The sequence below is a fragment of the Tyto alba genome, unplaced genomic scaffold, assembly GCF_018691265.1.
Source record: "Tyto alba isolate M040663 unplaced genomic scaffold, T.alba_DEE_v4.0 Super-Scaffold_45, whole genome shotgun sequence".
Taxonomy (NCBI): domain Eukaryota; kingdom Metazoa; phylum Chordata; class Aves; order Strigiformes; family Tytonidae; genus Tyto; species Tyto alba.
This window is the reverse complement of record NW_024881321.1, coordinates 40,976,293-40,998,358: the sequence shown is the minus strand read 5'-3', so window position 1 is coordinate 40,998,358 and position 22,066 is coordinate 40,976,293. Positions and strand designations below refer to the sequence as shown.

The 22,066-nt window shown below is 41.2% G+C and overlaps 1 protein-coding gene across 1 annotated transcript in view; it reads left to right on the top strand.

Annotated features, from left to right (window-relative positions):
- Nucleotides 1–21,062, top strand: part of SLC9A4 (solute carrier family 9 member A4) — a 35,063-nt gene extending 14,001 nt beyond the window's left edge. The window contains exons 5-12 of the mRNA XM_032997148.2: nucleotides 3,459–3,661; nucleotides 4,799–4,885; nucleotides 6,229–6,299; nucleotides 8,605–8,766; nucleotides 14,762–14,858; nucleotides 16,878–17,009; nucleotides 17,762–17,846; nucleotides 20,321–21,062. Of these exons, the coding sequence (XP_032853039.2) occupies nucleotides 3,459–3,661; nucleotides 4,799–4,885; nucleotides 6,229–6,299; nucleotides 8,605–8,766; nucleotides 14,762–14,858; nucleotides 16,878–17,009; nucleotides 17,762–17,846; nucleotides 20,321–20,622 (1,139 nt within the window). The 3' untranslated portion in view covers nucleotides 20,623–21,062. The remainder of the gene's footprint in view (nucleotides 1–3,458; nucleotides 3,662–4,798; nucleotides 4,886–6,228; nucleotides 6,300–8,604; nucleotides 8,767–14,761; nucleotides 14,859–16,877; nucleotides 17,010–17,761; nucleotides 17,847–20,320) is intronic.
- Nucleotides 21,063–22,066: the final 1,004 nt, after the last annotated feature.

Sequence of the window (22,066 nt, the reverse complement as noted above, 5' to 3'; positions counted from 1 at the left end):
ATGCCATCCTTTTTTTGAACCTGAATACTCTATTCTGCATCAGGTTAAGTTACACCTGCTGCATCAGAAAGCAAATGCATTTACTCCCGGAGAGGTGAAGAATTGTGGAACGCACCCTACTCAGCCACTGTTATTTTTTCACTTAAATTTAGTTAAAAATATGAGTGAATGATGATTTTGTAATGAAAGATGTTTTGAACACACAAGATTTGTGTACACACAAGAAGGACAAAAATACAGTTATGCAAGCAGCCTTATTTCTGACACTTTTTAAGTTCTGAGTGCCTGAATTCACCATCTTAACATTCTTTTTGAATTTCAGTAAGTTTTTTTCAGAGTAATTGATGTTTTTAAAGAAAATGAGAAATGCAAGTATACCATTGGGTGGCCTTGGAGGAGATATTCTGAGCACTGAAATTTAGGCACCTACCTTGGCTATCTAAGTTAGTAGTTAGTTCCCCCGTGCCTCATTTACACTCAAAGGAGGCTTCTCTAGAGCATCCTGTGAGGCAGAAATCAACACCGGGCACCTGCCATCACCTCCTCCAGCCTTCAGCCCTCGCCTGTTTTCCCTTTACACTCAGAGCACAGGCTTGAGCTCTGGGCATGGCCCCTGCATCATCTGTTACAGTATTGAGGAGAAACAAGACTTGTCAGGTGCTTCATTGGGCTCAGCTGTGCCCTGAAGGGGAGGGCAAAAAGGGATTGATAAGAAACGGCAAGTGACAGTTTCCGGAGACTGGTTGGTGAATCAACTGGGGAGTAGGCTTTGTCTACTCTACCACTCACAAAGAAGGAAGAAATGGCTGAAGATGTTAAGACTGAGGGCAGCCTTAACTGCAGTGACCGTGAGACTGTGGAAGCTAAGATCCTGAGAGGAGTAAGCAAACTGAGAAACAGCAGAATTACAACCCTGGACTTCAAAGAGTGGATTTTAGCCAGTTGAAGTGGTTGTTAATGTGGGAAGGGAATTGGCTGAACCACTGGGCTCAAAATACTGATCTAGCTGGTGGCTAATGGCATCCCTTGGGGCACAGTACAGGGATCGGTATTGTTTTAATGTCTTCATTGGTGACCTGTAGGGTGTAATGGAGTACACACTGAGCAAGTTTGTGGCTGAAATCAAATTGTAGGGAACAGTCAATATTCTGGATGGCTTCCGTTCAAAGGGACCTGGTCAGGCTAGAGAACTGGGCTGACAGAAAGCTCATGAAGTTCAAGAACAGTGCATGTAAAGACTTATATGTGGGTTGGAATAACTTCATGCACCAGTACAGGCTTGGAGTCTAGTAAGCAGCTCTGAAGAAAAGGACCTGGCCTGGTAAACAACAGGTTGAGCAGAAGCCAGAATTATGTCCCTGTGACAAAGAAGAGCAACCATGTCCTGGGCTACATTAGCAAGTGTGTAGCCAGCAGGTCCAGCAAAGTGTTTCTTCCCCTCTCTTTTGCACTTGTGGAATTGTGTGCTGTCTCCAGAATGCTGTCTCCAGTCCTGGGCTCACCAGCTTAAGAAGGACATGGAAATTCTGGATCAAGTGCAATAGAAGCCACCAACCTGGTCAGAGGCTGAAGCACTGGATGTACAAGGAGACCCTGAGAATGCTGGGTCTGTGCTACCTGGGGAAGACCTGATATGGCACAGAAGACACCTTATTACTGTCTACAAGTATGTGATCAGTGGAGAGAGAGAAGATAGAGCCAGGCACTTCTCAGAGGTGCGCAGCAATAGGACAAGAGGCAACAGACACAAGCTGGAACACTGGAAATTCTGATTAGACAATAAGAACCCATTTCTTAACATGAGAGTGATCTAATATTGTACAGTGGCCCAGCTCTCCATTCTTAAGGCTATTCAAGACTTGAGTGGAGCTTTGAGCAATGCGATCTGCTTAGCTCTGTTTTGAATAGGTGCTTGGCCTAGATGACCTCCAAAGGTCCCTTTCAGCCTGCAGTACTCTAACATTTGGGACCGGCTAAGTGTTGGCATCAAACATCCAAGATGAAGGTGCTATTTTTTAAATCGCTCAGGTGGTTTATTTCTCAGTCAAGAAGAATGCCAGACCAGGAGCAAGATTTTGGCTTGACCCTCAAAACCCATACACATTTCAAGACCTTTGACTTTTAAGACTGGAAGCCCTGGAGGAAAGCATTTAACCAGAGGAAAAAGAGAAAAGGGGAAGCCTGTGAAGGCTTGAGTACCTTCATCTGAACAGCTCTATTATATAGGGATGACACAAGTACTCAACAGGAGAAGTGATAGGATACTTGTGGGTTGACAGCAAAAAGCAAGTAATTAAATATTTTCTTGCTAATCCTGGACCCAGCATGGCCTCTAAGTTTTTAAAGGCTCACTTTCAGAGGGAATATACCTCCAATCAGGACAGGAAAAGTGCTCTCCTGTTAAAGAAGCTATTTTTCTGCCACATGTCCCTCCTTTTCTCAAACACCAAGGGGAGTGCTAGAGCTTTCCAGAGGAAGGCCAAAATATTTTCTGCTAAATTTGTTTGCTAAAATGATTACATCATCTTCTCTGAAGCTTGAATAAAGTAAAGAGAATTGGCCTGAAGGTGATACCTCACATACGCAGTTTCAGTCTGAGTAGCTGATGACTAGCATAGTGATAAGTAGACAAAGAAGGTGTTACATAAAGCAGTATCCTGCAACCTACATAACAGGATACTGCTACTGGCCTTACCTATAATAATTCACTGAATTTATCAGTGACAGCTGTGTAAAATAATACCAGTAATTATCAGCAGTTCTCAGCTTTTACTTCAGTAATGTAACAGTATCCACACAAAACACAGAATACCTGTTACTTATGGAAGATGAAGAAGATTAAGAGTAAATCAAGCAAATTGTTAAATGTACTCTATAAAGAAAAGCTGCAGTCTGTACAGAGCCACAGGCTGTCTGATTAATTTTAACTTTTATTAAAAACAAAATTAAATTTGAGAAATAAACAGAGAATTAGAGACACAATAAACCAGAGTATTAAAAATTAAAATGCTATTACTCTTTGCCTTTCAGTGAACCTGTCCACAGGACTTGTTGGTAAAGCACTGTTCAAACACTTTGGGCAGATACTGTGCAGAAAGCAGGAAACCTTGCAAGGGAAGGCACAGGAAAAACTCTCATCTAGTGGCTTGTCTTGTCTCCAGAATACTTCAGAGAAGAACTGTGCAACACAATTATAGAAAGTAAATCTTTTCCCCTAATCTCACTTTTAAACTGCATAAGTGAATTTAAATCCTGAAGCAGTTAGCAACCATTGTCTTTTCTAGTAGATTATTTCACACAGAACAGTTTCAGCAGTTGATCAAAGAGAAGATACAAGAACCCAAAATTGAAAAGAAAAGTATGCCGACACCTGCTTGACCCAAGTTGTTGTTTTGATTTAAATATTTTATTTTTTCACCTTGCTTAATAATTGTTGTGGTTTTTTTTTCCCTTCCGAGGTGTATTTGCTCTCTTCTACATCAGTAACAAGTTCCGAACATACCCCTTCACCTTCAAAGATCAACTCATTATTTCCTACAGTGGCCTTCGAGGAGCCAGCAGCTTCTCTCTTGCATTCTTGCTTCCAGTAAATCTCTTCCCAAGAAAAAAATTGTTCATTACTGCTACCCTTGTAGTTATATATTTCACCGTGTTCATCCAAGTAAGTGTATTTCTTAATGGATTGTTTTCATGTGCCAGAGGTGACCAAAAGCTTCATAGTAAAGATTGCATTGAATTTACTCTTAAACTAGGACAAGCTATCATATTTTATGTCCAGATTTAGCACTGCATCGTGTAATTACCCCTTCATGGATTTTCAGGTGTCATTAAATAACTTTTTCTGTATTGAAAATCTGTGTCTTCTAAAACACTCAGGGAAAAGGGTACTTTGTGTCCAAAAGCTCTTATGTTCACACCGCATGTGCTTCCTAATGCATTTGAAATATGAAGCATTTTAACTTTACACTTCAGAACAGAATCATTCTCTGCTAGGGGTGTATCTCAAACTGAACAGAACATAATATCTCTGTTTTATGAGGGATTTTGAAATTTTTACTTTTATCTTCATTAATCTTGGAGACCAAATGAGAACATTTTGAAATTCTTTGTAAAAGAATATTAAAGGCAAATGAAGTAAGCAATTCAGATTTGTAAGAATAGGTGTCTGGTGCTATTTCAGATGTTTGGGCTCTCCCACCTGGCCTACAATGCTGTACCTGAAAGAACTGGAACTTCTGGAGGTCTTGCACCACATGTTCTGTATTTTCCCACCCAAATATCTCAGATACTTTAGAATGTCAACAGGGCACTATGCACTTGTGGTTAGGCACTTAGATTCCACCAGAATGTTTCAGAAAAAAAGTTTGTTTCCATTTCCCCTTTTAAATGTTATTCTGTAGCAATGCAGTAAAGAATTGGAAACAGCTGAAAATGTTTTTTAAGTGAAAAAACCCCTAAAATATTTAATTCTGAAAATGTTGAAGCAAGAGGTTTCAAGACTGTAAGAGCCTCACAAAGATAATGTTTTCTTTCAAGTGAGTGTTGTTTTGAAGAAGATTGGCAGTGAGTCAGTTACTTTACATGTTGATAAATACAATCTTGCTTAAAAAAAATCTGGTGCGTAATTTTTTTTTAAATTTTTGAGTTTTAATTCTCTTCCATAGCTCTCCATATAAGTAACAGATCATTCTACTGTCTAAGACACAGCTTTTCCAATTGATTAAAATTAAATCCTTTTGCTTTCTTTATGCTTTTTCTAAAAGATAATTAACAGTTCAACTCATCTTTCCAAATACAGGGAATCACAATTGGACCATTGGTCAGATATCTAGATGTTAAAAAGACCAACAAAAAGGAGTCCATCAATGAAGAAATTCATGTCCGAGTAAGTTTTCTATAGCAGTAGCTGGTATCCTAAAAAGAAGAAGAGAAAGGGTGTTCCAAAAGAGCTGAACAGAGGGAGGCATTTGGCAGCACTGGCATTCAACAGATTTGGACACTGAACGCTTTTAACAACATTTGGAGGAAATCCTAGGCATAATTTTCAAAAATATGTTATCTCACTTGTATTCACAATGACTGTTATATTATAATATTGTACCACAGCTGTCATGGTGTAGCAGGGCCCTTCTTCGTATTTGTGACCATGGGAGGACAGAAGCATAAAGGTAGAGTTCACAAAATGCACTCGTCATCCTTCCCAGCTAGATTTGTCAGATGGCAACCTTTGTTGACATCTTTCGACTGGTTCTAGATACACTGACACCTTAAAAGTTTTTAATCAAGTTTTATTGAACTGAAATGAGTTGAACCATTGGTCTACAAATTTAGTTCTAAATTATTTTGAGTAATAATCTTCTTCCCTCTCAAACATTTGCTTTAGCTCTCAAATTGCCATTATATAAAATAACAGAAAGCTGCTCAAACTGACTTAACACCACTATACAAAACATACATACGTGCCTTAATTTTCACAATAGGGAATATATTTTAAACTAAGAGACACATTGTGCCTTAAAATAAAGCACATGCAGAGACATTAGCAAAATTAACGTGTCTCAACTGATTTGAATTTCAAGTGAATTTAATTCTTACTACTCCAACCTTGACACTTAACATTGAAAGGAATTTATATTTAAAAGCATCACTTACATCAGCATGTAAGAATTGGCTATTTCTCTGTTTCTATAATGCTTGAAACACACAAAATATGACTGAAAATTCTGATAGTTAGTAGTGATGAACTTATCATTCTCATGAAAATTTGCAAAATCCACAGAGGATTTGTCAGTCAAGACAATGGTTAAGGTGTGGGGTACCTGGCCCTGTGCCCCCCTCAGGGAAGTCACACACGCAGAAGGTAAACTTGGTTGACAGACTCAAGAATTCTGTTTTTGGTCTCAGTAGACAAAGAGGACCAGATAATTTGGATGCTCAGTATCATCTCCCATTGGACCTTTCCTTGTGCCTATATGTTGCTAGGTGAAGGTGAGATGACAGCAGACTGACAGACTTGTTGCCTCCATCAAAATATTGTCACTGCAGCCAAGCATAGAAGCTGCCACAGTGGGATATTTGCCTTGATTTTTAGAGAAATGTAGACACTTTGAGTTATTTCACACCCCCCAATTAAAAAAAATAGCAAAATCCCATCAACAGTTGTGTATCTGTGGTGACATTGTTTTCTCATAATGGCCATTTAAATTTTTTCCATGTTTGTTTCTCTAGTTGATGGATCACTTGAAGGCTGGTATTGAAGACATATGTGGACATTGGAGTCATTATCAGCTGAGAGATAAGTAAGCATCTCTTATTGCAGCTTACTATAATAAAATAACCTATCTATCTTGTAAAATACAATAGGTAAATAGAATAGGCAATCAATCTTGTGCCCCATAAAGCTAAAATAGCATGAAAACATGGGGGATGTGTGCAATATCTCTTTTTAAAAAGTGAACTCCTGAGTAACCATTATCTCTTGGGAGTGCAGTGCTCATATATTGCCTGTTGAATTGCTCCTGCACAAACAAGCAGAAAATAAGTCTTCTGAAAGTAAAACATAGCACATGAACTCAGGCTGCAGGCATCAGCCTGTGCACATAACTTTGGCATAAATCCTAGATCCATAGAAGTGATCCTTTAGGTCTGGATTTAGAACAGAAGCTACATAAGGTGCACCTGCTTCATTGAGTTTTGCTGTAAGTCTCCACGGCAAATATCATCCCTTGTTGGTGAGTACAGAGTCAATATTAATTAGTCACCTGTCCTTACAGGTCTTTGTATTCAGTAATATTTAAAATAACAGTACTGAAGTTAATGGTTGAATTTAAATATCCAGTAGCATAAACAGATACTTTCAAGCAGGTCTTCACTTAAAAATGCAGGACCTGTGTTGTGTCTTCTATAAGCAAGATGAGGTGGTTTTGTGAAACTTTGTGGCTCTTCCAGGCACTGTCCAGAAGAGATGGACCTGCCACTCTGAGCTGCTCTTCCCTTTACCTTTCCCCTAAGGGAGCCCTGTGATCATGTTGGCCATCACCACAGCATGTGAAGGGAAGTGTGGTGGAGGCTAATCTTCCTTTTCCACAAACATCGTGTTCTGATATCATGGGCTAAACGTTAGCCATTAAGCTATGACCAGACTTCTGTGCTGGAGTCGTCTGCCTCACTTCTCAGCATCGCACCCCAGTAATCCAGCTGGGAGCCTGCTGGGACACGTGGCAACACATTTCATGACCGCATTTCTCCCTATGGAAATCAAGAATTAAGAGTGGGAAAAAGGTGGCTGGTTTGTACCCAGTTCTTGTCCCGACAGGGAATTATGTTTCTAGGGCACATACCTGGACCAAGAAGATAAAATGTCCTCTTGGCTCTTCAAGTACAGAGATAGCTTTAGGATGTCCATTGGGACCACACTACTGCCTGTGCAGTCAATAAACTAAACAAATCCCTCTTGGGGCAGTAACTCAATTGAAATAACTGCATTTTCACATATCAGTGAGAAAATGTTATTTCCCCTTATCTCACATCTACCCAACAGCTATGTAAAGAAAATTTTGTCCAAACTGGTATAAATGTAGTGTTTCAGTTCAGGGGCAGATTCAAACAACACACTGTATATGAAAACATTTAATGTAAGAAGATTGTATTAAAAGGTATTCTCTAGACTTCAAGATGTTTAGCAGATGTCTATCAGAATTAATTACCTAAGTGATGACTCTCCAGGAGGCTTTCTGTTACACAGGAAGACATAAAGAGCTCTAATCCCAGTGGAAACATCTGTGTATCTATCTCTGCTATTAGTGTATAAAAACTAGCCTGTGTTAAGAAAAAATGTACAAATTCTGTAGTGCTTTTCCTAGCATTGTGGAGCATGTTACCGTGCCGTGGTAAACTGTTCCTTTGAAAGAAACATGTAAGAAGATCTGCTGTTCTGCTAAATATCTGCCTGAAAGCACATACCTGTTCCAAAGCATGCACACACACATATTCACATTCAAATTATGCCACACATTAGTGATATTTTATAATCCGCAGCATGCGAGCACATAGTATTTTATGGTCCATTCAATTTCTCTGTTATTCAGAATACAAAGAAATGTATTTTCTCTGCTTTAATTGTCAGGATTCAAAATTATAAGCAACATAATGGGCCCAAACTACTGTAACTGCTGGGCCATTTAGAGCCTCATTGGTGTCTGGCTGAATAGGCCAGGATTACTGTAAGAGCAGCTGCTGCTGTTATGCCCTACTAGAATACAACATTTGTACAAAAGCGTGGAGACTGGCCATATTCTTTTCTGACAAATGTGGCGGTGTTATATGCAAACACACACCCAGCCCTCTTTTTTGCTCTGATTGCAGCTTGTTTCCTTCCTTTGTCTGGTGGGCTTTGCAATCTCTGTAGGCCAGTAGACCATGCCAAATGTCTCCCTAAAGGTCTCTGCTCACTAGGCCTTCAGGAGTCCACAGGTGCCTCCAATTTAGATTCAGTTTCCACCACTGAATTTTACATGTGTTCATTTGAATGAAGATCAGCTTGTACCACAGAAATAAGAACACATTTCCCTTTTTTATACTTTGATTTTAATATCTCTTTTGCAGATTTAAGAAGTTTGACAATAAGTATTTGAAGAAATTCTTAATTCGTGAACACCAGCCCAAATCCAGCATTGTGTCATTGTACAAAAAGATGGAGATAAAACTGGCCATTGAGATGGCTGAGAGCGGCATGAAAATTTCACAATCATCCACAGCTTCTTTACAGTGAGTACTGACCTCCTGACCCTTTGCAGAGTAGGGTCAGGAAGAAAGGGGACAAAAATGAGGAAATACCCAAGGAATTTTATGACTTCAATAGAAAGGCAAGAAAAAAAAAAAAAAAAGCAGTTGTGAAAAGAGAAGTTGCTGGTTTATGTTGGCAGTTTGGTGTTCATCATATTTGCACTTTGGCTCTTTGTTCACAGAGTGAAAATTAAAACCAGGGACATTTTCTCTGTTTCTCTTCTATAATGGGCAGTTCTGAAAAGGAATCATGAGTCAGGTGCAGAGGCCACTCTGCTTTAAATCACAGCAGTGGTTCAAGGTAGCTGTACTTGTCACTTAGCTGGCCAGTGGGTGTTGCTCATCACTGCTAGGTGCCGAGAGACCTGCAGGAGAGCTCAGAGCACATGTCCAGACTCCATTACCCCGGTCACAAATTTTTGCAGAGAGCAGATTTCCTTGTAGCATTTGCAAATCTTTGCTGCTTCAGTTTTCAGACCCTCAAACTGTCTTGCCATGTTTTGGTACTTCCATACCAAATTAATCCAATTATACACTGAGAGCAGCCCCGTGGAGAAGGACTTGGGGGTCCTGGTGGATGAAAAGCTGGACGTGAGCCAGCAATGTGCATTTGCAGCCCAGAAAGCCAGCCATGTCCTGGGCTGCATCAAGAGCAGTGTGGCCAGCAAGTTGTGGGAGGGGATTCTGCCCCTCTGCTCCTCTCCGGTGAGACCCCCCTGCAGTGCTGGGTCCAGCTCTGGAGTTCTCAGCACAGGAAAGAGGTGGACCTGTTGAAGCGGGTTCAGAGGAGGGACACAAAAATGATCAGAGGGCTGGAGGACCTCTCCTGTGTGGACAGGCTGAGAGAGTTGGGGTTGTTCAGCCTGGAGAAGAGAAGGCTCTGGGAAGACCTTATTGTGGCCTTTCAATACTTAAAGAGGGCTCATAAGAAAGATGGGGACAGACTTTTTAACAGTCTCTGTCACAACAGGGCAAGGAGCTTTAAACTAAAAGAGGGTAGATTCAAACTAGATATAAGGAAGAAATTTTTTACAATGAGGGTGGTGAAACACTGGAAGAGGTTTCCCAGAGACGTGGTAGATGCTCCAACCCTGGAAACATTCAAGGTCAGACTGGATGGGGCTCTGAGAAATTTGGTCTAGATGAAGATGTCTCTGCTCATTGCAGGGGGATTGGAATAGATGACCTTTAAAGATCCCTTCCAACCCCAACCATTCTGTGATTCTATGATTCTATGAAACAGTAATGTAACTTGGCATTGCACAGACCAGAGGAGAAAGCTAGTGAGATCTCCAGAGCTATCACTGAGGGAACTACCCTCTAGGAGAGAAGTCTGTACAGATCTTACTCCTGCATACTTTAACTGCTGTGAATGTATTTCTCCTCAACTTGGAACCAACTGTCCAGAGTCTGGGTATTGCTAATGGCACTTGCCCCCACAAATTCTTTCCTGGGGTCCTGCATATTCTTTTTTCAATGATCATCTCAACTCATACCAGAAAGTCCAAATACCAATTGGGTGTTAAATTTAAATCTCTTTTGAAACTTTGGCTCCATCATGTCAAGAATCATCTGCTTTCTTGAAACTGATGTCAGCACGCAGCATAAGACCTAGCCCTTTTCTTTCTAAATCATCCTTTGCTGAACAGATGATATTAAAAAAAGATTGGGTGTCTGTCAGGCTCCTTTCTGTCTGCTGTATTCCCTTAAATGTTCTGAGCCAAGAGAAAATGTGCAAGGTTAGTAGACAATCTATGTCTATCAAACCACATTCTTCTTCTTTTCTTGAGGGAAAGACAAAATAAGACAGATTGCTTCAGCATAATTCATAAATTCTCTCCAGAGCAGGGAATATAGACTGAAAAATATTCTATAATAAACAGCCGAGATGATGGACTAATTTTTTTCCAGCTCTATTCCAGCTGTAATTGAATTTTACTGTCCATCAATCTCTGATGCACAGGTTATCCTACTGAGACAGCCTGTTTAAAAATGAAGTACCAACTTCAAAAAACTAAGTGCAGCCCATGGCTCAGAAACATCCTGATTCTTGGAGGCTGTGAGAGTGTTCTAGGAAAAGATGTTTTCCCAGCTCTGTTCATTAATAGGTATCCACTGTTGAGCACTGGAGGAGACAGGATAGTGAACTAGTTGGATCTTTGGTCTGAGCCAATGCAGCAGTTCTTATATCTCCATTCTCCTGAGCAATTAAGTAAACCTGCTTAAGACTAAAAGGTTTCTAAATGTATTTGTAAACTGTTTGATTGCTATCATTGAGTTAGCTTGTACCTAAAGTCCCTGTCTTCAGTGAGGATACAAAAATCTGGCCACGAGCAAGTGGAAATTTGAAGTAAAATTTCAATGTATGGCGTGTAAAGCAATATTTACAGTGCCAAAGTAGTGAGAAAACTCTCTCACTAGAGCTTCTGATGAGTTCTGCAGACTTTAGGCACACGAGGGGAAATGCTTTGTAACAATCAAAGCAGACCTCCATTGCAGTGAATTATCACCATTCTCAGAAATTTCATTCATGATGGTGTGATTCTTGCAGATGAAGTGGGTGTCCAATATGCAGTAAGTATTTCCAATGTGGACTGGAGAAATTTGCCCATGGACTGTGCAACAAAGAATCCACATTTGAATTAAAATAGAACATTTCATTATGGTGTTTTGAAGAATATAAGCCTTAGAAGTGGCAAAAGCAGAGCCAAGCAGATAATATCAAAAATGTGTTTGTATGGATGGTTTTTTTTTAGGAAATATTCCCACTAGAGAAAGATGATTTGATGCTGAGCTTACTTAATGTTGGCTTCATACTACTGCAAGTATCTTGACTTGGGTAAGAGTAAATCATAGAATGTATCTATACAGTACAGATCAGAAACAAGTGCCATGTTGTCATTTGTGGTGGTACAGTTCTGCAAGAGTTGTGTCTGATGAATGTTATTGCCTTCACAAGACTAGTGAACATTGGTGGAGAGTTCACAAAGCTCAAAATTGTACATAGAGCATATGAAAAATAATACTGCCAGGTTTGTGGAAGACATTTTATTTCCTCCATGTATCAACTATCTTCATGTCTAAGGAAGAAACAGATGCTGTCATGGTACTCATTACAGAGAGACAGTCAGTTTTCATAGTATGTTATAATTTCAGTATTTTTTTCACAAATACATCTCCTGTGCTGTGCTTTATTGTAACATGCTGGAAGTTTCAGTAAGAACAAAGACATTTTTTCTATAAGGATTGCTTTATGGGTTTGGTAACATACCAAACTTATTTGGGTTTTTTGAAAGTTATTTTTTAATGTACTGTATATTGCAAAATGTAAAAGTAATCTGTTCCTTATTACCATACCTGTGCATTGTTATCAGCTGGGTAGGTTAATATATAATCCCATAAAAAGAATACACATTTTTTATTTATGATCCAGAACAATGCAGACTATCATCATGTTGTTTGTTCTCTTGCTATCCCAGCTCAGCTGAAACTCAGAACTTTATTTATTTTATTTAAGTCACCTTAAGAGCAAAATGATAAGCCATTCAATGACTTAGGACCAGCCACTTCTGTGCTGGCATGTGGAGGGGGTCAGCTGTGCAACTAGAAAAGTAAAGAGATGATCTGATGTCTTCCCAGTGGTGTTCTGCTTTCTCCTATTTAGCTGCTTTCCCCTATTTATTCCCAACTGCAATGTATAAAGACCCTGTGAAGACATTCATTGAGGTGCGGGCCACGGAGGTGGTTATTCCCTATGATGTCAAAGCTACTTGCATCAACTATGTCAGTTCAATTTGCATTACCAAATGCGCTAAGCCTGTATTTTATAGGCCACTATTTGTTGACAGCCTAGATTGCCATTAGTCCCCAGGGGCTGTGCTTGTATTTGCTTTCCCAGGCGTACCGTACCTAGGGTGTCTCTATTGTCCAAAGAGACGGCAACTAGGGGCTGCTGACAGCAAAGAGACTCATTTCCTTTCTGTGGAAAGTAGCATATGTGGGCTGTCCCACAGATGTGGGACACAGTATGGACACCGGACCCAGTATGGAATAAAGGTGCATTACACCTAAGCCTGGAAACTTGGTGGCATCCCTGGATCCTCTCAGCGTTATCCCTGAGAGCTGAAGGCAAGTGAAAAACCAGCCAACCAACCACCGACCAATGAACCCACCCGGCTGGCCTGGAATTGGGTGATAGTGGTGGTCTTTTTTTTTTTCCCTGCTGGTAAATACCTAGCTTTGTTGTTGTTACAGTTGTTGTGAATTGATGAATGTCAATTCAACGTTTGTTGGGAAGGACTTATCAGGGTCAGACTAAGATTTCTGGTCAAAGCCAGAAATAGAGTCCTTTTCTGTCACTCTGGCTTGCTAATAGCCTAGTGGTAGACTGATGGGTCTCTCCTGCCTCAGCAAGATCCTTAAACTATTGGTTACCCCAGTCCTACCTCTAACACTACACCTTAACCTACTGTCAATTTCTCTCTTTCTTTTTACTTCATGAAAAATCTGGCAGATCTCAGTTTTGGTCTGATGCAGAATGAAAATACATTACCAAACCTTGAAATGTATCAGGAATTAATTCTTATATTCCAGGGGCTTTGGACAGGGCCAGGCCACCAGTGCGCACTGTCTACTTGATGGTAAGAGGCAGTAAAACATAGAATCCAGGCAGCCCATGGTGGTCCTACAGGTTTTCAAGAACATAGAATTATAGAATCATAGAATCACAGGATGGTTTGGGTTGGAGGGGTCCTTAAAGACCATTTAGTTTCAGTCTCCCTGCCATGGGCAGGGACATCTTCCACTAGATCAGGTTGCTCATAGCCCCGTCCAACCTGGCCTTGAACACTTACAGGGAGGCAGCAAAGATGTTAATATTAGATTATAGCACAAAACAGTGGTAATCTTGTTAAAATAGATGTAATTGAAAATTCCAACATTTTCCCTATGTTTACACCATAAACTCAATTTAGCTTGAATCCATCTGCCATTAAAAGTTTTAAATTTATTTTTGAGGGAGTACAAAATAAATGCACACAAAGCATTGGCAATACTGTAAACTGCTCTCAATCCATTCTTGAATTGCACAATTTACAGACGACACTTTAAGGACATCACTTAGCTGAGAACAAAGATTTGCAATTACATTTTTTTTAAAAAAGAGACAAGAAAGCAAAATGGAGAAAGGAAAAAACCAGAAACAACAAGTGATTCATCCTTGACGATCGTTATCTATTTCCCTTTCTTTTCTTGGGAATTCAGCCAAACACTAACTCTCACACAGATTGATTGACTTAGCAAAACCAGTTAACATTTCACAGCAGCCCTCCTCCATTGTTTTGTTAGTGAAAAAGCCAGGCAGCTACAAGTGACTGTGGGCTTCTTATCTCAGTTTGTTAGAAATACTAAGATGACTATCGTTTAGGTAGTTCTTTCATTTAAACGGAGAAACGGGCTCTGTAGCAAGGAAACCCTATATGTTCTCCTCACCACAGGTCAGGTCTCTGACTCCTTAGTTGGCATGTGCTTTCGTTCTTAAGAATTTGCTGCGCTTTCTCAAAGGAGTTAAAACCAGTAGGACTGTAAGGCCCATAATGCTAGACCATGCTGAAGAATGTATTCAGACAGAGAAGGAAACTTGCAGTGCCTTCCTGGACATACAGATGGTTGTTGCCCAGCCTAATCCTTAAATACAAACTTCCACATGAAGCTATGAAAAGGAAACGGGGAGTTTCTGCTGCCAGCTGTATGAGGGCTTAGGGCCCATTCTGACTACCCAGTATACTGATAAAACCTGGGAAAGAGCAAAATCTGACACTTTCTATTCATCTTTGGATGATTTTGTGGTTTCACTGGTCACTGAAAGGTCCTTCATAGCCTTCTGTTCTAGCACTAAAAATAGATCATGCATCGTTTCATGGGAATAGTATTTAAACAACTCATTAATATCATATTTAAACTTCTCTTTTATTTACAGGAGGCGTAGAAATCGGCGTGTGCATCAGCTCTCCCCCGCAGAGGTGGAGTCCATGAGAGATGTCCTGGCACATAATCTATATCAAGTGCGGCAAAGGGTGCGTAAGCCACCCGCTATCGCGCGGTATTTGCAGACTGAAAGCTCTTGTTTGCCCTCCCCGTATCGTAGCCACGGCGGGTGGTAGCACCAGGACCGGTCCTGGGGTCACGTCGGTGGGAGATGTGGGTTGGGGAGCCCTGAGTCACCCTGCCCCGGGAGCTGCGTGGGGAAGGGAAGGAGGGGAAGGAGCCTTGGCTCGGGGCTTGCTGCTGGGGCGGGAAGGAAACCAGGTTTTTTCCATCAGTTTTTCACCCTGACGGCAGTGGGTAAAGCCAGGAAAATCTGTGACTGAGCTGTAGAGGTCAGGCTTCCCTCGCTGCACAGCGAGTCGGACACTGCCTTCCCAAGTCTGCCTGGCATCCCCGAGAAGGGACACTGAGGTGCTGGGCCCTCTCCCGGGGGGCAGCGGGTCGGGCCGAGGCTGGGCCCGACGGGTGCCCGGCACCCACGGAGGGAGGCAGAGCTGTGCGGGAGTCGGCGGGCGGGCGGGTCGCCCGCAGCGGTGAAACTCCCCTGTGGAGGTGGGTGGACCAGTGGCCGTAAACGTTGTGTAGCCCAAAGTCAGCCGAGAGACAGGTTGGTAAACCCTTGGTCTGTGTGGGAGCAAGGGTTTTACCCTTGCCACAGGAGGAGAAAGGAAAAAAAAAAAAAAAAAAAAAATTCCACCCCCTCCGGAGCTTCACTTTACACGCTTATTTGGTTGGGTTTTTTTTGTTGTTTATTTTTTTTTTTTTCCTCATAAAATGGAGGTAATAGTACCTCAGCAGGGATTTGTTTTGTGGAAATTTGTGCTGATCCTGATGCAGCCCAGTGTATAATATCTACTTAATCCAATCTTGGGCCCAGAATGTACAACTGAGTGCTCTCTTACAGCAACGAGCGGTAGAGGATACATTACGGTAACCTTGAAATTTTGCAGAAAAATGAGGCTAACTTGTGTAACACACAATTACTAGAAAATGCTAGGCCCTGCTCATTTCAATGTGTCAATATGATATCCATTCCTAATATTGTTTGATTTGCCATGGCCAATTATCCTTATGATATTAATTTCTTATCTTACTAGCAACAATTTGCATGTATGGCTGCCTCTTAGATTACTGAAATGAACTCTCTCTCTTCAAAATCAATCACAGTAATTACTATTTGAGTCAGTTGCTTCCTATGCGGTATTCAGAACTGTGTGCTTTTGAAAATGAAAGATCGGAAGTAAAATAATTCCACTTCTAACACTTCACTTTCAAATATGAAGGCCTGGTAATGCTCTGGCTCACCAAACCAACTTTACAAGGAGACTTGCATGTGAGACTGAGATCAGATTCTGCTTTTTAAGAGGGTTTATAAAGTCATGATTATTTTCTTTTTAAAACAGATAATTATTTCCCTCGTTTCACTAGATGTATGCAATAAATTAAAAAGCTTGTACTAAAAGATGCTCAGTTCTAAGGTAATATTAAGGTGCAGTTTGTCCAATTATGGAAGGGAAACTCAGCTGTGCATCTCATTCTGGAGAGGCACTCTTTTTAACATAGCCTTCTGCTCCCGGGCAACTTGTTCTGCAACTTGCTCCTGGCTGAGTAATATTAGTAGCAAGGCTCGGGGGTCAGTTAATCAGCTACCGCTCTCTTGGGACCTGCCTCAGATCTGTAGCTCCCAAATGTGTGATGAGAAGAGGGATGACAAAGGGAGGACAAGCCCAGAGATGTTAACAGCCTTGTGTAGGTAGGTATATTTTGATGGTGCACTTTGAGCAGGCAAGAGTCTATCAAAAACGGCATCAAAATGCAACCTCTGAGGTCCAAGGCTTAGATCTGTGTTTGTGCTTCCTCCTGCCTTGCTCTGCAGCACTGAGGGAAGTGCGAGGCTGCGTTTTTCCACACGATACCAAAGAAATCTGTGGTGAGTCCCTGGCCGAGCCGGGGCAGGTGTCCCGTTGACCCCGTGATCTAGCAGACTGTGCAAGGTTATTAACATTGCAAGTGCAAAAAAAATCACCTGGGTTCATCTTATGTTTCAGGCACCGACATACAGCCGACACAACCTGCCTAGCAACACAAATGAGAAACAAGCCCAAGAAATCCTCATCCGCCGGCAGCACAGCCTGCGGCAGAGCTGCAGGAAGGGAAACAGCCTACCTTGGGGTAGACCGGTACCTGTTATGTAAAATACTATTCATGTGAAAAATGCCTCTGCTTCTCTGCAAATAAGGAAAGAGACACCCATTTTTATATGTTTTTTGCAATAATTAAAATGGATCATTTCCCCAATGTTCTCATGCAGCGCATAAGAAGAAAGAGCTCCACTTAGCATGTGGACAGCAATGCTTTTATGTTCTACCTCTATATATTGGTGAGAAAACAGCTACTATAGCTGTAAGTGGTAAAATAATGTGACTTTCACTGTTTTGGCATGTACAAAACATAGTATAGTCACAAAAGGCCTCATTCAAAGCCCTTGACACCTTGTGCTGACAGTTTGGGCTCTCAATCAGTAAGAGTAACATTTGTCTGACCTAATGCAGGCACTGGATAGCATAGACATTTACAGACGAGATAATCACAGTTAAGGAAGAGAAATAAGTTCTCGCTGGGTATACTAATTTTATTTAAAGTAGTCATCTGAAATAAGAAAGGTGAATCTTGGGACATATTTCTCTCTGCTGACTGTAAAAAAAAAACCCAGGGCTATTATATCAGACACAGACATTTTCACTGGAGCTGATGTTGAGTACAGCCATCCAAGCCAAGCATTGGTCTTATTCACGCCTCTCTAAATTTGGCTGTAAGGGTGCAGAGGCATAACAGAAAAAGTGTATAACCATCCCTCGTCAGTGTTCCACCAAGTAAGCGCAAGTTGTGGAGGCAATCGCAGGCACTGAACTCATTTCTGTCTCATACACAGGCTAGCACCGTGGAAGTACGCTACCTCTCTTTGCCTCAGGGCCCCAGCCAGCCTAGACAAAAAGCCAGGCGTGTTACTTTTACAGGTAATGGAAATGCTTTATTCTATATCCTACTCCAGCAGTGAGAGAAACTTGGCCAGTTGCTGAGTGGATTTAACAGTACTAAATGAATAATCCTATTGAAGTCCCTGGCCTCTTTAAATGAGCTACACCCTTTCCTCCTTTCTTTTTTATCTATGCTGTTTATAAGGTCATTACTGCAGCAGTTTCAATATCGTTCCAGCACCGCCTAGTTTCTTTTTTATCCCTCTTGCACAAATGCAGACCCATCCGCACTTACACTCTAAGTAAGGAGACAGAGGTTAGCAACACTGAATTGCCTAGTGTCAGAGAAAACATGACAGTGTCAGATAAAACATGGAATTTAGGACACTTGAATGTTCATCACTGTTTCCATCTGTAATCTCCCTGACTCCTTTCTGAGTTTATTTAGGTGAACCTGAAATGCATATGGGTTCCTTACAGAAATTTCTTTTAATTTCTGGCAAAATTAATTATAGTGACTGAAACCATATTTTTAATCTTCGTATTTGTGTCAAAACCTTGGACAACAAAGTTTGTTTCCTGCAGGTGCAAAATGTATTTCCCTATCTGTTTTATTCTGAAAGAGATGAAGGCAATAGAGATCTGTGTAGGCAAACCATCCCCCTGAGGCTGGGTACTCACACATGATGGCAGCAGAACAGAAACCCATAGGATCTATTCAGAGGGGAAAAATTGAAGTTACTCAAGGGGATTTTTTTTTTTTTTTCCATACAGTTGATTCTTTTCTGTTCTGTTTGTCAAGATGTTATGGTGGGAGATATGTATCTTTCTAAAAGACTCAAACTGTTCTACACACCAGCCTCAGACCTAAAAGCATTTCAGACACTTTCAAGGGACCAAGTCCTGCTATAGAAGACAGGCACGTTATTTCAGTGGGGAGAGAAGTAAATCCTGAAGCAGTGAATACAGATACATTTTTACTAATAACTAGGCCTGAATTTGAGCCTTACCTTGTTCTCTATCCAAATAAACTTCCTCGTCCCATCTTAGGTCCATTGCATAGCATTCACACCAGTTTAAATGTCTGCAGCAGGAGGAAGCCACCCTAAGCACCTCTCATAAAATGTGTTAGGATGAGATGAATTGCACTTGGGAAGCAAGAAGAGAAATAGTCAGTATGTAGGAATTTAGAATGACAACCTCATATATCCACATATGTGTTTACGGAGATAAATGCCACATCTTCTGACTATGCTTGGAAGCCCTCCTGCAACAAGCATCCTCCAGCAAGTGTGGTTTAGCTCTTACATATAGCATATGCAGAAAGTTTAGCAACTAAAAGATCAGAAACTACCACAAATAGATCCTTAAACCACCTATCAGCTCCTTCTGCCACTCATACAAATGCACGATTTCTTTGACAGTATATATCATTCATACTTTGTAGCAGTGATGCCCCCAAAGTTGAAGCCCTTCAAATCTGAGAATACCTATTCTATTTTATTGCTAATGGTGTGGTATGCCCACATGGCCTAAGAGAAGCAGGTTCTGCTTCTGTTAAAGAAATTCGTGCCCCCGTTCGGTGGAAGCAAGCACTGGGTACACATGCTCTTACTGTGTGCTGTGAAGTAAACATTGGGTTAAAATTATTTGATAGTTATTCAGTAGCAGTAACTTGATAAATTTGACTGTGTGTCTATACCAAATGTCTGCATTAACTGTAGCAAGCTATAGTCTAATTTTATTATTCATGGACTTCTGTGTTTTTCTCCCAAAACCTTCTAGCTTGTTATGACCTGTTTCTAAAATTAACTAATTTGCTACTGCATAGTCAGACAACAGGTGGCTTTAAGAAAAGTTTAAAAGTATATTCTGTAAAGTCAACAGAATGAGAGAGCCAGTTATTGTCCTACTGCAGGCAAATTTATATTGTGTATCTGTGGCAAAGCAAGCTGGTCTGACACACCCAATATAATCAAAGCACCCTAGAGTCAAACTCCTGGTTTCAGGTGAAACTGTTTTCTTCCCAGTTGTTAATCACAGCTGACTAGTAAACTGAATTTTCCGTGGCACTAGAGTCTTCTCCTCAGTCAATTTCTGTCTTCTGCTGTGGGTTTCACAATGCTTTTCAACCCTGGCACTAGGTATACTTGTGAAATTTGTAGAAAATGGAAAGCTACATAAAGGAGCACTCTTGCTTGGTGAAAGCACTGAGCAGCTCTTTGAGGCACTAAAGATAGTTGACTGTGCTTATTTTCTGGGGTTTCAGGGTAGAGGCAAGATCAGTAAAGTCTTTTAAACGTCAGCTTTGGGAAGAAAATTAAAATTTCAGATTATTTTTAGTTCTTGACTGCTCTCTTATTCTACAGTAGCTCTATAAAATGCTTCAGTTCCAGGGTTTAAAACCATAAGGCTATATTGTATTGAATACCCTTTAACTGCCCTTGACAATACCACGGTGTTTCTCTTTTCTCTTCTTCAAAATACGATTTTTTTTGACTATTTTCCTTCAGATCACCACAGTAGTGGCTCTGATGCTGCATTCCCAGTAATGTTTAGACCCCAGCCCCGACTACGGCCACTCGAAGCAAAGCACCGCCAGCAAGAGCTGATTCCAATGACACGCTTGGATAGACGAGCGGGCCCATCCAATCTGTCAGGTCGAAGAGGAAATTCAATCAGCCAGCATCGTTTCACCAGAGCAGGCAATCTAGCTCTAATGCCAAAGTCTCGATTCACCATGGGAGAAGTAGAGAGGTATGAGTCAGAAGAAGAGACAGAAACAATGGCACCAGCCAGGCCATTAGTCATATGAGGAGCAGAGAAGAGCAATGTTTGCCTCTCTAGGGCCCTTTGTACACTGCTTCAGAGAAAATAACAAAGCTCTTATATGAACCAAACCACAATTTTCCTTCTGGGACCAGTGCACTTGTATCACTTTCAAGCGCTGTATCAAGGTACTTAGTGGCTCGGAGAAGACTCAAATTCTTATACATTTATATCAAGCTTTCTTTCCAACAAACACTGCAGGAAAGAGGGGAACATGATCTTTGTAGAGGTTTGGATGTAGATTTAAACGACGGTAGTTGGGCACATGCAGTGCTATGGGTGGAAGCTGATACTGACTTCCTCTGTTCTGTACTATGGCCTGAATCCAGAAGAAAGAAATACCGAAAGACATGCTTGGCACATGAGTGCCCAAATGGATAACTTCAACTTGCCCTGAGCTTTTGACCTCAGAGTAGCTGAGATATTCCAGGAAAGAGTTAAAAACTAGGCATTTTTAGGGCACTTGAGTGTCACTGAAGATGCCTAAACAAGTACTTAAGTCAAAAGGATTTTTAGTGGACATTGTCAGCACTTGGGAATCTCTTGGCATCTCAGGTTCTGGCTCTGCAAAAGTGCCTAAAGTCAGTTGCTGTGATGGTCCATAACTCCTGCTACTTAACCAGTTTCAACATGTAGGCACCTATCACCCACCTACAATTATTTTGGATGAATAAAGGAAGCATCCTGGTACATACAAATTCAGAGGACTCTTCAGGCAGGGGTGCTGTCAGGATGCCTTTTATTTGCAAATGTGGGACAGCAAGAATGTACACAGTATTTGTGTGGTTCAGCAAGAGGGAGGCTTCATTGTAGAGCATCAAGCCTCCATTCCCCACTCCCACCTTGCCAGAGAGTGCCCAACTCAGTGGAGCACTCACTCTTCACACTGAAGCTGGACCAGCGCTGTAGCCAGGAAGCAAGAAAATGGGATAAAAGGTAAAGGGAGCCTAACTTTGTAGCCCACTGGCTAGAAGGAAAGAGAAGTCCTGTGTTTTGCTCCCATCTTTCTACAGGATGTCTGCCTATATGTTGTACAGAGAAGCATTTGCTAAAAAAAAAAAAAAAAAGCAGAAATAACCAGGGGGACATGCTCTGGAGCCCGTGCCCTCCCAACCTTCCTGCTGAGCTCCCTTCCAACTGTGTCTGTGTGCCCATGCGCCAGTCTCCGTGGCAGGTCTCCCTAGTGGTAGGAGAAACAAGCAGCTTCTTCAGTAATTTTGGATAAAGTCTAAAATCCCAGACACTCTGATCCTCTGATGGAGCTCTTTTCTGCAAAAGGAAAGCAGTGTTGCTATTGTCATCTGTGTCTTGAAACTGTAGGTAAGCTGATTTTATCAAAATGGATGGTTCGAGTGCAAAAGTCCATATACCCACCCTACAGCTGCACTAAACTCAAATCTACAGCTGAGAAACGTGCCGAGTTCAGTCAT